Source organism: Leucopleurus acutus, assembly GCF_964270905.1.
Source record: "Leucopleurus acutus genome assembly, chromosome: 10".
Lineage (NCBI taxonomy): Eukaryota > Metazoa > Chordata > Mammalia > Artiodactyla > Delphinidae > Leucopleurus > Leucopleurus acutus.
In genome coordinates, this window is record NC_139153.1 from 34,779,540 (window position 1) to 34,795,536 (window position 15,997).

A 15,997-nucleotide genomic window follows, 5' to 3' on the forward strand; every position below is an offset into this window, starting at 1 on the left:
GTGCAAACTCCCCTGGAGGGGATGATCAGGGATGCTGATGTTTCCACAGTCTGATGCATGCTCTACTCTGCATACCAAGTTGGGTAGCATTTCCAAGATGATTAGGACCCAACTGGAAAACCTAAGTCATTTGCTTACAAAATAGAACAAATTCCATTGTTAATGATTTTTTGCTCTGCACCTAAGAGATAATGACTGTGCAGCACAACTTGTATTCAGATGAGAAGCCCATGAATTTCAGAATTCTGGTGTTTGCTGTTTTGTCAATTAATACATGAAATCTTATTAGATTAAACATAATTAATGCTGTTAACATTAATTCATTTATTTGGGATTCACCAGGAGAGCATATTGAATAGAACAGCCAGGCAGGAAACAGAATATTTAATCAGACTGGTAGTAATAGTCAGGGAGGATGGACCCTGAAAGGAAAATTCTGTCTGTCTTGATTCTAGATCAGGCTGGATTAAACACAACCCTGGACTCTCACGTGCAAAAATGCTAACTCAGCTTCTGTTCAAACTTTTATCTTGATCTTGTCCAGACCCAGAACTGTATGAATTAATGTATAATTAATAAAGAAGGAAAGTACTATACTCTTAGGTTATTACAAGCTATTCACTTAAGTATTAAATCAATTATATTATTATATTTGTTGCTGCTGGGTTTTCAACCACAGTAACTGATGAGTCAAGCAAATAGGAATTCCTTTTCATTTACCACCAGATAACTAAGGAGAAAGAAGACTTTTAGGACCATATTAAGCAAACTTGTGGGATCGACTGTCCAAATTTACTAGATAATCAACTAGTACCTAATTCCATAGTATTTGGTAGAAATGATATAAATCAGTAGGGTCAAAAGTCCTAAAGGAATCAAAGGCACATCCAAACTACAATGTCACAAGGAGAACCAGGCTCCTGGAGAAATCACTGGTCAGCAGAAATGTTATGATGAACAGCAGTTGTAATTTTATCATAATGGTATAAATTAATTAAACATTATTTAAATCTGTAAATTATGAATATAAAAAGGAAGTTGTTACTTCTGCAACTATGTAAATAAATGCCTTGGAAAGACTCTAAAGAAGTTGCTAAGGTAGATTATAAATATGTTCAAATATCAAAAAAATTCCACAGCTGCCAACCCTACCAGGATATTATTAAAATGGGGTCACCATTCCCAGTGCCAAATGCTCCTGAGTTTGGTCTCTTTAATTATTGCAAGGTGGGACACATTAGGGCAATCCTGGGTTTGGACTGTCCTGGGTGTGTCAGGATGGTCATGAACTTGCAACTGCTGATTCCCATACCTTCTTCATCTTCTGGGTGGTGCTAAAGTTGGCAGCCTCATCTTAGAATTTAGACTCTGCAGAAGAGTTTAGCAAATGATTCCAATTTTGTTTCCATATAAATAACAGGGGGCTTTTGCCCTTGCCCTGGTAGATAAAGGCCCAGATGACGAGTTTGAAGGGGTGCTGCTTCCTGGCCAGTGAGGCATCTGTTGGAGCAGTGGCTGCCTTCTCCTCACCTAACAGGCCTATGAAAGAGGAATATGGAATCCCCAATCCTTCCTAACCCAACAGGTTTCTCAGCACCACCAAGATGAGAAAGAACCCTCAGAACATTCTACTAGGGGATTTATTTATCAGGGCTATTTGCAAAGATACAACACAGAGGCAGTGCTGAGCTATCATTTCAGGGACAAACATTCTGGGGGTTTAGTTTTATGTGCATCAAAAGGTTCTTGAAGAGGTAGAATAAATGAGCTCTGTCATCTTGGTCTACCATTTTAATTAATAATGAGCCACTTAAAGCGTTATTTTATTTTAAAGTAAGTAAAGATGATTATGGCACAGAATGAAAATTTCATGTAAATGTTTAATATGAAGCACAAGACTTCAAAGACAATTCCTCTGCACCATTTGCCCAGAGCTGCTTTCAGACCATTTTCTTCACTATTGCTGTCAGTTCTTTAGTGGAAAAGCTGCAGTAGCAATGGGTTTTCCCTCTCTTGTAACTGCCACCCATATATAAACGTATATATGTGTATGTAAATATGTATGTATGTGGTTAGCAAATCTAGAACAATTTATTTAAATGATTAGCATTACCTAAAGCAAGATGTTACATTGATACAAAGCTTTATTCTCTTCCTCCCCATGATTTTCAGGTTATGTAACCCCAGCCAGGACACTCTAAACGTATGATGTGTCCTTCACCAAAGGCACACAATGTCCATCTGCTTCTCATTAGTGACACTAATTTTGAAGACCCGCTCAAGATGTTTTTGGATTCTCCCACTGGATAGATACTATTTTTTTTTTATTTTTTCCTCCTAACTAGTCAAAAATCTCTAGGGAAGCACTTTGAGACCATGAAAATATCCTGCTCATCATCAAAATTCCCCCCCCTAGATTTAGCATCCATGGATGTCCTTCACCCTAATCAATCTTTACTAAAATGGTTGCCCACTGGTGATTTTCCATCTCATGACTCCCTCCCTCCACACCCACCAGGCAGCATCCCATTGCCCACTGCACACTGCACTCCCTCCCATCCATTTCATCATCTATTTAGTCATCTGTTTGAGATTTGTTTACTTATTTAGAACACACTGATTTGTTTTATTCAAGTTATAGTCCATTACTCTTCTATTTAATTTTGAGGCTCAAATTGTCCCAGAGTTGGCCAGTGAGAGCCCCTTCACGTTGATTCTTGGGCCTTTTGACGTGACCTCATGGTTTTGACTGCTTCGTTATTGTCTGGCACAAAATATTCCAGGCTTTTTGTTTGTTTGTTTTTAACATTAAGACTCCATTACATCCATGTACCACAGTTTATCCAATTGATCTCTTATGGTTGGGGATTTAGGTAACTTTCAATATTTTGAAATGACAAGCAATTCTACAGTGGACAAACTTGTGCGTATGTATTTTTGGATTTTTGGAGGTTTATCTTCAGGGTTAATTCCTAGAAGTAGAATTTCTGGGTCAAAGGGTAAATGCACATTTTCCCTTCCTCTACCCCATTCTGTCTTCCCACAAGCATGTACAAATGTCTCTTTCCCACAGCCTCACCAACAAAGTTAAGCTTTTCATTTCTGCCACTCTAATAGGTGAGAGAAATGGTATCTCAAACCATACTTTAATTTGCATTTTTCTTACAATGTGTGAAGTTGTACATATTTTAAATGTTTAAAAAACATTTTTATTATTTTTGTGTGAACTGTCTGCTCATGTCTTTTGCTCATTTTTTTCTATAGGAATTTTGGAGTTTCCCCCTTAAGTTTCGAAAGTTCTTTATATATTAGGATTATTAGTTCTTTATGTGTGCTATATGTTGCATATTTTCTCCTATTTTACCATTTGCTTTTTGAGTTTGCTTCTTTTTGACTGTGCTTGATTCTTTTAGTTACAAAAGTTGGGTTTTGCTTTGCTTATATTTTAAGTAGTCAAACCTATTTTTATTTATATTGCATCTGGATTTTGGAGTCATTGTTAGAAAGCCATTCTCTGGACTCAGGTTATAGAGGAATTCACTAGATTTTGTTCTAGTGCTTATATGGTTTCATTGTTTACAATTTAGGTCTCTGATCCCCTTGGATATTTTTCTCCGGTGTGATGTGAAGAAAATACTAATTTTATCTTTTTCTAAATAGCTATCTAGTTTTCCCAAAAGCATTTATTACAAAGCCCATCCTAGCACTACTGATTTGAGATGCCACCTTTATCACAAATTAAATTTCCATATGTAGGTGGGTCTTTTTTTGGGACCTTCTACTCTACTGATCTGTCTGTTTATCCAGGTGCTAGTCCCACAGAGACTCTGTTTTATATTTTTTACATTGATGAAACAAATAAGATGACAGACCCAACTGGCTGTTCAGGGTTTGTACACAGAACCACTGGGTGCCTGGATCAGTCCATCCCTGGCTGGCTGCCCTCCTCCTCTCCTCTTCCCCAGTCTTACTCAACCACACATATGAGGAAGAGATGAAACCATCACTGTCATTGCTCTGTTATTACTGTTAGTATGGTGCCGACACAAATGGGGTGGCTTAGTTATTTCACGTCCATGATTCTAAACCAAACTGGGTCAGACTCTGAACATGATAAAAGCCCAAGGTCTCCCTGGCAACCAGAGATGGCTCTTTAGCTTAACACCCATCTCCACTCAGGGTGATTTCTCCTGGGGACGGGCTACCCCTTCCTGACCAGTCTGTATTTCCATGGTCCCACTGTGTACTTTAAGGCTGTGTGTGGGGGGGTGCAGGCTGCTTTGCTGTCCCGCAAGATGGGTTCCCACATGCTGCTCCTGCCCTGTATCTGCCTGCAGCTGCCAGAAGAGCAGCAGGGATGAGCGAGCTCGTGGAAAGAAAAGCTGGCCCGTGGCAGCCGTTGAGATCACTCTGGAGGATGGCTGGTCTGGGTTACAGCGATTAATGTGATGTTAATCCTGACACAAATGATGGGAGGGGGCCCTCTGAGAACATTTACAATCAATAAACGAAAAATGCCACTCCCATCAGATTCATTATGACTATGAAAAATCACCCAGCAATTACACAAGAAACCTGGCCATTGAGCCATTATTTGACGATTGGCAACACTCCTCCTTTTAAGCTAATTCGGCACCAGAATCTTTTTTCCTTGGAATTTGGCTTTAGAATGAGCCCATGGCCAGAGTTGCAACAACAATCAGTACCTATATAACCACCACTGAAGCATTTTCTCACTTGTTCAAGGGAAGAAAAGGCAGCTGTGGCCTCTACGGTGGCTCCAATTCACTGTCAGAGCTGAAGGTGGTCCCACCCTCCCAAGTTGAGACCCAAGATTCATCCCCAGGACTGGGCCTCTCTGATGATGGCAAGGGCCGAATCTAACACACCTGTCATCATTGCCACACTGACAGAATTTGTACACTTGTGAGAAGGAAAAAAAGGTAGAGAAGACAGAAACCAAAAGTGAGTTTTCTGTGCTGACGAGACACCTTCCAGAAGAACCTGTTACATTCTCTGATATTAGGAGTTGTCACCAACCTTGCTTGCTAAGAGATCAACGCAAATCATACAAATATGGAAGATGTCAGTGAACCCCGTTACTGAGAAGGAATGCTACAACCACCATCTTCTGGAATAAACCCAGGGAAACTCTCCCATGGTAGGAGGAACCCTCAGGTTCTCCCCTGGGGCCCTGGGGACTCACAGTGCTGTCGATGTACGCTTCAGTCCACACCACGTCGTGCTCCTGGTCGATGACTTTGGGCCGGCTGAGTACATGGAGGTATTCCATGACATTTTCCTGCACATCAGCCAAGGTGGAGATCTGGGTGAAAAATCCTGCCAAGGGAGAACAACGTTAAGTAAAGACAGGAACAACTACAACTGGGGAGCAGACCTACACTATGCCTTCTTAGCCTCTAGCTAATTTCTTTCTTCCCTTTTCCTTTTTAAACATTATGTCTCCTCTCTACCATCACCCACTTAATGAGCAATGTGTTCATGTTAGAAAACAGAGTCAAGCAAAAAGAATAAAATGAAGATCAACCACAAACCCACCTCCCAGAAGAAGCCCCTGTTAATCCTTTGGAGAATCTCTCCCCAGATGTTTTCTATACATATACATATAGACCTTCTCTGGTAGATATGGGAGTCCTCTCTACATGCCATTTTGTAAACCCCCCCCCCTTTTTTTTCATTTTAGTGTATTTATTTCCAATGGGAAAACTAAAAAGCACAAAATTTAAAGGCTGTCCTATTTTTATAACTACAATAGTTATAATTTTTTCTTTTTTAAAAAATTTTTATTGGCATATAGTTGATTTACAATGTTGTGCTAGTTTCAGGTGTACAGCAAAGTCAATCAGTTATACATATACATATATCCACTCTTTTTTAGATTCTTTTCCCATATAGGTCATTACAGAGTATTGAGTAGAGTTCCCTGTGCTATTTTATATATAAATATTGTGCATATGTGTATATGTGTAAATATTGTGTATATATAAAAGTTGTGTGTATATGTCAATCCCAATCTCCCAACTTATCCCTCCCCCCTATAATTAATTTTTGAGTGCTTAATAAGGGGCACAACATTTGCTAAACACCTGATAAGCTTTGCCTCATTTATTCCTGACAACATGATGAAGTGGGCATAACTTGCCCACTTTACAGATAAGATGACTGAGGCAGACCGAGCATATGTGTTTTGGCCGTGTTCTCACTGGTAACAAGTGGCAAATACAGAAGGTGAAACCAGGCTTAAGTATCTTAATCTATGCCTTTTGCTTCTACAGAATTTTGCTCTTTGTGTGTTTAAGGCAGAAACTCCAGCTCAAACCCTCATGTAGTTACCAGACCTGCCATTTGAATATGCTGGGTAGACATGGTTTCTCAGTAACATAAAAAGTTCTAAACATGCTATCATCTTGTGGGTGGAGAGGCCATTTTGATCTCGAGTTTAGGTACTGCTATGCTCCTCTTCAGCTTGGGGTTGGCTTTGCTGGGAGTCAGGAGATGTTAGAAGAGAAGGGCTGAACTGAGCACAGGTCTGGATCCCCAGGAGAGGGCCCTTCATTCAAACATTTATGGAAGGCTTTCTTGGTGCCTACCACTGGAGGAGCAGGAGTTAACTAGATGAGCATGACCCCTGCTTCCTGGGAGGTCTGAGTAAGCTGACAACTATAAAATAGCACAGTCAACATTATAGAGAAACACACAGCATGGACAGCCAATCACTTGGCTACCCCGAAGAAGGGTCAGTACAGCTGAACCCTGAAGGATGAGGACCAGTTAGCTAGAGGAAGGGGGGTTAAAGACTATGTCCGGCAAAGCAAGGAATGTAAGTAAAGGCCCAAGGTCAGAGTTAGACCCATTCTAGGAACTGAAAAAAACTCAGAATGGCTGGAGTAAAAAGCTCAGGGAGAATGAGTAGAAGTAGGGTGCTATAAGATCAGAGGAATTAGCAGAGGGACTATCATATAAGACCTTGGGAAAGAGTTTAGACTTTATCCTACAGGCAACTAGTCATGGAAGCATTTTAAGCAGGGGGACACTGGATGGACACAGATTCATGTTTCCTCCCCATGCCTCTAAATAAGGACCTTTATAACTAAGTTGATGCCACCTCCTACTTGCCAACAAATGAGAGAGGATATGTGTGCCTCTGAAGCCAGATCCATCACAGCACTTGCTGTAGTGTTTATAGAACCTCTTAGTGTTTAATACAGTGCTCAGGGTAAAGAAACGCCAGCCCTTTTGTTGTCCAGAAAGGACCAGGACCCTCCCAGGGCATTTCCAAACAAAAGCCAGCTGGTTTTAATTTGTTGTACCAACCCCAAACCAGGTTGGCACCATGTGGCTTCTGGCTTCCTGGTGACAGCTCTGCACAGTGCTAATTAACACGCACTGTCACTCCTGTCCACTCCACCCTCCTGGCCAGGGCCAGAGCCTCGCCCATCCCAGTAGAAACTGAGCCCAAAAGACCTGTGAGACCCTGCTCTAGCTCAGGGCTCTGGAGCAGGGCCCATGTGTACCTTGGCACTCCCTCAGAGGTCAGGCACTACAGTTAGGGATGCCCATCTGGGTCACTGCTCACGCAAGGCTTCCAGGTGGCCCCTCTTAGAGGCATAGTGGGAAAAAGAAGTTTTAAAGAAGATTGCTGGATGACAGCAAGCATCATAGTTATAATCCCTCCACAAACCACGACTACAATCAGTGTTTGAATAAGAAAGAAAACATTTCAGCTCTTCTCTAGTAGGTAAACCTTTGGCTCTGCATGAAGGGTCTTAGAGAGACAAACATGACACAGAAGACAAACCAAGAGAGGTGTTGCCATGTTGATAAGAGGAGGAGAGAACTCCATGGTCCTGGACCGTGAGGATACCTGGGTGAGCAATTCACAGTATAGCAGTATTCCTACTGTGGGTTCCTGTACCAAATGTGCAGTAAACACAGCCTCTCTTGGGAGGAGTTTTTCTTGGTTGTCTGTGTTTTCATTCTAATCCTCAAAGCCAACAGTAAAAATCCCTGATTTGGGTTTTCCAAAATAGGGCCAAGAGAAGGGAGGGAATAAATAGAGGAGGGGGATGGGAGAGACAGATCCTCAGCATTGAGGGAGAGTGGGAAGGAAAAACAATCACACATTTGGAAGGGGATGGAGCTGAGGGATCATCCTCACTTGGCCTTGCTATCATAATCAAAGTTATGAAAAGTTACAAAAAGCTGGCTACAGACCTATAGCCAACAGTATACCTGACACCTCCATAAGGATGACTAACAGTGTTCTCAGACTGAACCCGTCCAAAGCCAACTCCTGATTTCCCTGGCCAGACCTATTCCTCCCGCATGGGGTCTTTCCCACCTCAGCAAATGACGCCACTGCCCAACTGGGCCAAACACTTAAGAATTATCCTTGATAGCCATCATTTCCTCACCCCACCCCATAGCTAATCCACCAGCATGTTCTTCTGGCCCTATCTCTAAAATATGTCTCAAGTCCAATCCCACATTTCCACTGCTCCCACCCTGCTCCAGACTCCACTGTCTCTCCCCCAGGGTATAGCAACAACCACCCCCGCCCCACAAATCCCCCTCCTTGTTATCTAGACTCCTGACAGCAGTCAAAGGAAAGTATAAAGCAGACCATCTAAAGTATAAAGCAGACCATCATCTCCCTGCCTAAAATCCTAAAACAGCTTCTATTTAATTAGAATAAAATCCAAATTTCTTACCTGACCCCTAAGACTCTCCCTCACTAGGCCCCCGCCTACCTGGATGGACTCATCCCCTTCCATCCTCCCACCAAGTTCATCCACCTGACCCTCCCCAGGCGCTTGCACCTACTGTACCCTCTGCCTGGCACACCATTTATCCAGTTTTCTACGGATGGCTTCTTGGGATCATTCAGGGGTTAGCTGTCTGAACCCATTTCCTCTTGCTTCACCTTGCTTTCACTTTCTTCTGAAGATTCATCAATGCTGAATTCTGATTTACTTGTTTACTTTGTTCTTGCCAATGGAATATTGGCTCCAGGAAATGTCACAAAAAGCTGGTGCCTGTCTTGTCCAGAGAGATATTCCCAGAACCAGCACATGGCTCTGTGAGAGCCATTACTGAAGCAAGGACATTCACCAAAGTCTTACTGTGATTCACACTGTCGCTCTACACTTGGGTAACACAACAGCTCAACAAGTGTGTGTGCTCGTTGTATAGGGAGGAAACAGAAACAACAGTGTTTAGTAATTTGTCCTGGGTCAATTTGAATACAGATTCATTTGATTCCAAAACCTTTGCTCTTAACCACTGAAGACACTGCCTCTTCCTGTAATGGGAAAGGACAGCATGGCAGCTGCTCAGAGCATGGACAGCATGGTCCTCCTCTGTAAGGACACCCCTAATGGGCTGGGAAAGTTTGAGGCTGGGGTGGGGAAATATGTGGTTGCCCTATGAGGTTCCTGGCAAATGCACAGTAGTTAGCACCAAAGGTCTACTCAAAACCCATACCACAGTTCTAACTTATATTTCAATATATAGACCATAAATGCAGATGTATAAAAGGTAAGAAAAGCTAGAATTACAAAGATAATATTAATAATGTACATTGCAAAGCTTAATGCAAATCATGCAAATCAGATCATCTAACCCCAACCCATTAAATCGTAAAACTTGTCTGAAAGAGTCTCTTTTTGTTTTTAAATGTTATTCATATAAGTTTTAGTTAACAAATGTACCTTTTGATGGATAACAGGAAGTCGCTGAGGGCTGGACTCTTTGCCTGTAACCATAGATGCTTCCCTCCTTCTCCCTCTGCATCCTTTGAACTGGCCACTTTCCCCCAGGCCTTCCCTCACCTCTTTTTATTTATTTTAAATTCTAGCTCTTGAATGTTTATTCTCTTCTTTAATGTGCCTTTTTGGACTTCATATATCATGTTAGAAAATAGAATCAGCAATCTTTTGGTAATTATCAAGGAGTAATTAATGCTGAAATTAGCCACCTATTATAAATGATCTGATCATTTTTCTCCATAACATCAATTTATTTACCTATTCCCTTACAGAGCCTCCTGTGAACTCTGAGTTACAACTACTCAGTGTGATAAACCACATGCAGCCTGGTGCTTTGTATTTCTGATATTTTCCTACCCTTAGAGATTTCTTAAGAGTCCCTTGTCTAAGAGGTGCCTCTGCATGAGATGCTCCATCAGTACATCATTCAACACTCCACTTTGCAATGACACCAGATCTGAGGAACCCCGGAGTCTGCTCCTCAGTGGGAGACCATGGCTGTCTACCTCACCGGTAAGGTCTGGGTAAGGTCCTCGTTCTACTTTTGGTGTGATGGGCACTGCACCCTTGAGTCTTTTCAAAGACTCTTTTTCCCTCTGACATAAGGCAGGCTGAAAACAAGAAAGCCAGTGATCAGGTCCCAGTCTTCCCAAGGCAATAAGGTATGCAGTGATGTTGCTGGTCACGCACTGGGGCATAGTGGCCATATTGCCATTCTACAGTGGCAATAATTGTTTTAATGTATTTAAAATGGTTTGCTGCTTTGCCTCATTAGAGCTGGTTGCCTCAAGACCTGGTGTGCATCCCCTTATGGAACAACAGTGCTCTTGGAAGACCCTCACAATATTCTGTCCCATCTTCGTCCTCCCCATCAACATCACACACTACTGAAAATCACTTTTTTTCTATAGAAAAATGAACCATTGATAAACAACTTTCTACCTCCACATCTCTTTGGACCATTACAAAGAACGAGTAAGAGGTCTATTGGGCCCTGAGAGCTGAAGGGCACATGTCCGATGAGTTGGAAAGAGAAGACCAAAGAGAGAATGACCACTAGCGCAGGGAGCCCAGGGGCCTCAGTGGGCATGTGCCACCTGGAGAAGGGGGCTCGCAAATGTGAAGCTATCAGAATCAGCCAGAACCTCTGACTTAGGAGCAAGTCTTTTTGTGTGTGAATAATATTACAGTTTTCTTTTTTTTTTAACATCTTTATTAGAGTATAATTGCTTTACAATGGTGTGTTAGTCTCTGCTTCATAACAGAGTGAATCAGCCACACACATACATACATCCCCATATCTCCTCCCTCCCGCATCTCCTTCCCACCCTCCCTATCCCACCCCTCCAGGCGGTCACAAAGCACCAAGCTGATCTCCCTGCGCCACGTGGCTGCTTCCCACCAGCCACCTACCCTACACCCGGTAGTATATATAGGTCCATGTCACCCTCTCACTTTGTCCCAGCCCACCCTTCCCCCTCCCCGTGTCCTCAAGTCTATAATATTATATTTTTAATTTCAAATTTCATGCTAGAAAAAATAATTTAAAGTAGGGGTCCCCAATCCCTGGGGACCGCGGCTACCGGTCCTTGGCCTGTTAGGAGCCAGGCCGAACAGCAGGAGGTGAGCAGCGGGCAGGCTAGTGAACCTTCATCTGCCGCTCCTTATCGCTCCCCATTGCTCTCTTCACCGCCTGAACCATCCCCCCATTGCTCGTGTTACCGCCTGAACCATCCTCCCCCATCCAGTCCATGGAAAAATTGTCTTCCATGAAACTGGTCCCTGGTGCCAAAAAGGCTGGGGACCTCTAGTTTAAAGGATCACACTGTGGAGCTAGGAATGCTGGCTTGCCGGCAGCTCTATCGCTGTGCCCCATTCCACCCTGCCTCGTCTCCTCGGAGAGCCTTAATATCTCCATTTGTAAAATGTCAGAAACTGGACCACATGCCTACACAAGCTGAAGCAGGACAATTTCTGGAACACACAGGCTGGTTATAAATCCCAGCTCTAGTCTTTATTAGCTATAGACCATTAAAGTCCTTTCTCAACATCTAGATTCCTTTTCCTAGATTCTCTCAAATAATGGGAAATAGTCCTCTATGAACCATGACTTTCTTCTCCCCAAAGAGAAGCAACCTCACATCCTGGTGAAGAGTTAGGCTCAGACTTTGGAACAACTGGGCCTGATTCCTGGCTCTGCCACCTGCTAGTTGGTAACCTGGGGCGAGTTGCTAGTCTCTTTGAGTCTCAGTTTCCTTCTCATGCACTTCATACAGCTTTAAGGAGGGTCAAAAGAGATAACACATAAAAGTACTTTGCACTTTACCTGGCACTTAGTAAGAAGTTTGTCATCCTTAGTTGCTATTAACAATAGTAGCACCATGTTCATCTTCACAACTATTACCCTTTCCACTCAAATTCTCAAGTTCTATGGAATCTACACAAAGAATGTATACAACTTAAGTCTCCATTAATGGATAAATGGATTAAAAAGTTACAGTGTATACACACACACGCACACAGAAATATTATTCAGCATGAGAAACAAGGAAATCCTGCCATTTGCAAAAACATGTATGGACCTTGAGTACATCTTGCTAAATAAGATAAGCCAGACAGAGAAAGACAAATACTGTATGATATCACTGGTATGTGGAATCTAGAAAAGTGAAAATCATAGCAACAGAGTCTAAAGAGGCTTACCAGGGGCTGGGGGTTGGGGAATTGGTTGAAGAGTACAAAAAAAGAATTATACAAAGGTATCTGAATAACTGTCATTTTTGCCTTCTTCCACCTTTTCTGAAACAGCAAAAAATTTTAATTGCCAGTTTTTCCCTACTCCAAACAACCATTCTGGCCTCATAAATTTGACACTTGGAAAGGTATAGTAAGGTTAAGAGATTTCTAGTGGGAAAAGGCTATGGGTCTGAACTTCCAAGGAGGGCTCAGGCTGCCAGTTCTCTTTCAAACAAGGAGAGAATGACCATTAGCCTATCAACGAGGGACAGGCTGAGTAGATAAACAAGACAGACTCACGTGGCGTTTCCATTCGATCTAATGATGACAGATAAGTTGAGAACCAAATACAGAGACCCTTCTTCAGTTGCACAGCTGGAAAATACTCCATTCACCATGATTTTTGAAGGAGAATCAGGCAGTGCTTATTTAAAAGCTTGGCACACTGAACATTACAGAAGGTCATCAAGGCTTTATGGAGTATCTGGGCTAGTTGGCCCCTCTTTTCAGTTTTCCCAGTTCACTTGTTTAACCAATAGTGTGAATGCAGAATTTTAAGTTCCATACGCCATTCTACAGTGGCAATAATTGTTTTAATGTATTTAAAATGGTTTGCTGCTTTGCCTCATTAGGGCTGGTTGCCTCAAGATAGGACCTAGTTATGCATAAAATGAGACAAACCAATGAGCTCCAGGTCTCTCTGGATTTTGCTAGTGGACTGGAGGAGGCAGAGAACTCCTGTGAGGGCATGAATATTCCCAGACATCCATTTTCAGGGGGCAGTGCCAGAGGTCCACTGACTGAGAACTGTCTCCATGGCTACCATACTTCCAAACAAGAAGTTTCACACGGATAGCAGGTCCTTGACCACTGACCCAGGGACAATGAGCTGGTCCTGACAACTCCTGCTCCTCCCTAGGGTCACTCTGGTCAGTCAGCCAACAGGCTTCTCCCTGGGCTTCCCTGGGTCTGCTCTGGTCCCCGAATGCTAATGCTTCATTTCACTGAAGAACTTGGCTGAGTCAGGGCAAAAATATGTAAGGAGGGGGGCGGGCCCTCCCTGGACCTCATGTCACTTGAGATGAAAAATGTTATGCTGCCTCCATACTATAACAATCTGAGAGTATAAACAATGATTTCATTAATGACCATAGAAGAATACTTGCTCACCGACGTTACGCTGGTCTAAACCCCATAACTGACGCAACATGAAGCCGATGTTTATATGGGCACAGATGACTGGAACCTGACATTTTGATGGCAACTGCTACTTTGAAGAGTGGCAAACAATGACATTTTATTCCCAAGGCCCTTTAGAAGAGAAGCAGAGGAGGAAGGTGAAACTATTGTGAGGGACTGACTCTGGCAGGGAAGGAAACAACTGGATTTGGACAGGAAGAGAAGCAGAATCACTGAGGAATCCAGCGGCCGGGCCAGCTAAGCAGCTACTATTACCTCCTTGGATTTTCCAAGTTGCTGCGCTCAGAACTTATAAATCTAAAGGGCTATATTCTATGGCCAGGCCCCGAAATACTCTGAGTTGACTAAATTGTCTTCAAAAGGATTCTTCAAAGATTCTTATAAACAATGACTAAAACTAAATTATGGTGTAATATTAGTTGATTAAGACAAGACTTCAATTTGAGTAATTTTCATCAGCTGGACACAGACAGTGGTAAAAACAATAACCCATGACTAAATGCATACTCGCTGATGGGAAGAATTGCAGTCTGATGTGGCAGGAGTAACATGAAAACTTTTAAAAATTAAAAAATGGAAAGGAACTCTTTCTTTCAAGACCACAGAATCAAGGAAAAAATTGAGAAAGTGTAGCTCACTCAAATGTCAGTGAAGTTCCAAAAATTATCTCAATGGTCTGTTTTCTCAGAGGCAACCTAGGATCCATTCAGCCTCCATCTCCTCATGCCTACTTTCCTTCTATATTTCCTCTTCAAATGAAGCCAAATGCATTACTCTGAGACAATGAGAATTACTGATACCTTTGAGTGAGGTGAGCCAGCCAATAAACTAAAATAATTGCAGAACATGTTATTTTAGAGCTTCAAGGAAATGTTCAAACCTTTCATGCAGTTCTCCATTTTTAGATGAGGAAATTGAGACTTGCTGCAAAGATTTCTCCAAGTAGAAGCAGATAATAAAACACAATGCCAAGCAAAGGGAAAGTGAGGCAGAGGTTTACTTGCTTGGCTAGGCACCTTTTCCCTGAGAACTTCCCGTGTCCATCCACCTGCAGAGCACATATATTTTTCTTTGTGGCCTTACCTCTGCCTACATGCAATTCCGCAGGGGAAGACCTGTCCCAAGCTGGGTGCCAGAATCATTTTTTGGATAAGATATAAACTCTCCTTTCTCCACAATAGGTGTTGTGTGGATAGATGGGTATGCACAGCGTGAGGTAGCTATTTTTGACATGCACATGCCCTAGCAGAGAAGGTCTATCTACAGACAAGAAGAATGCCACGGAATGTAGAAAGAAACCAAGAAGGAAAAGAAAAACAAAAACATAGCCCCTGGTCCCTCATGAGACATAAGCTTCCCTTCCCACTCTGGGTTCTGACTCACTCTCCTCTCTCTCCAAAACACTCTTCTTTTTAATTTCAGGGAGCAACTTTGGTTGCTTGCAACTAAAATAACTTTGTCTTAAGTCACCAAAACTAAAGCTGAGACCTGCCAACCCTTCCCTGAGTCCTCTTTCCTCCACTAACATACATATATTGGAACTTTTATAAAGGACGGCATAACAGGCAATGTAGAAATAGACCACCTACATCCACCAATACCAATTTACTGTGCAACAGGACATATCTTCATTTATTAGTATTTATAGTCAATTTGCTCATTTTTCAAACCTTAAAGAAGCAGCCACTCTACATAGAGCAGGAGGTTGGGCTGAGTGCTCAAGAGGAAATCAGAGTGACAGGCTACTCTCAGGGACTGTATAGCCTCAGAGCAGAGATAAGACATAACCACAGATCAATATAACACTAGGAAATCATATGGGCCATTTCTGTGCCAGGCACTAAGCTGCCAGCTTTACCTGCACGGCCTCATTCATGCTCACAGCATCTGACTGGGGCAGGTATCATCACTATCTCTGTTCTGTAGGTTATATAACTCTGACCCAGGTAGGTACGGTAACATCCACCACTGTGATTGGTGTTTGGTAGAGGCTGGATTTGAACTCAAGGAGTTTGGGTTAAGACTCAAGGAATCTAGAATATACCACCTATTTTCCTCCTTTGCTTTGCCTTCTTGGTTGTGTGTAGACTGAAAAGAAGCCCTTCATGAGACTGGAGGCCCTGTTCCTTCCCTCCCTGTGCCTTCCCTAAAGCATTGTTTCCAACACACATCAGGGCCTGTCAATGTAGAAAATTAACCTGTGAAAGTAGAAAAGCTAACAATTATTGAGCACTTACTAGGTCTCAGCACTGAACTAGGCACCTAATCTGTAC

General features: G+C 42.5%; 1 protein-coding gene across 1 annotated transcript in view; it reads right to left on the minus strand.

Annotated features, from left to right (window-relative positions):
- Window positions 1-15,997, minus strand: part of CACNA2D3 (calcium voltage-gated channel auxiliary subunit alpha2delta 3) — a gene marked incomplete at both ends in the record, with an annotated part of 784,748 nt that overhangs the window by 270,378 nt on the left and 498,373 nt on the right. The window contains one exon of the mRNA XM_082847776.1: window positions 5,207-5,340. Coding sequence (XP_082703902.1) covers window positions 5,207-5,340 — 134 coding nt within the window. The remainder of the gene's footprint in view (window positions 1-5,206; window positions 5,341-15,997) is intronic.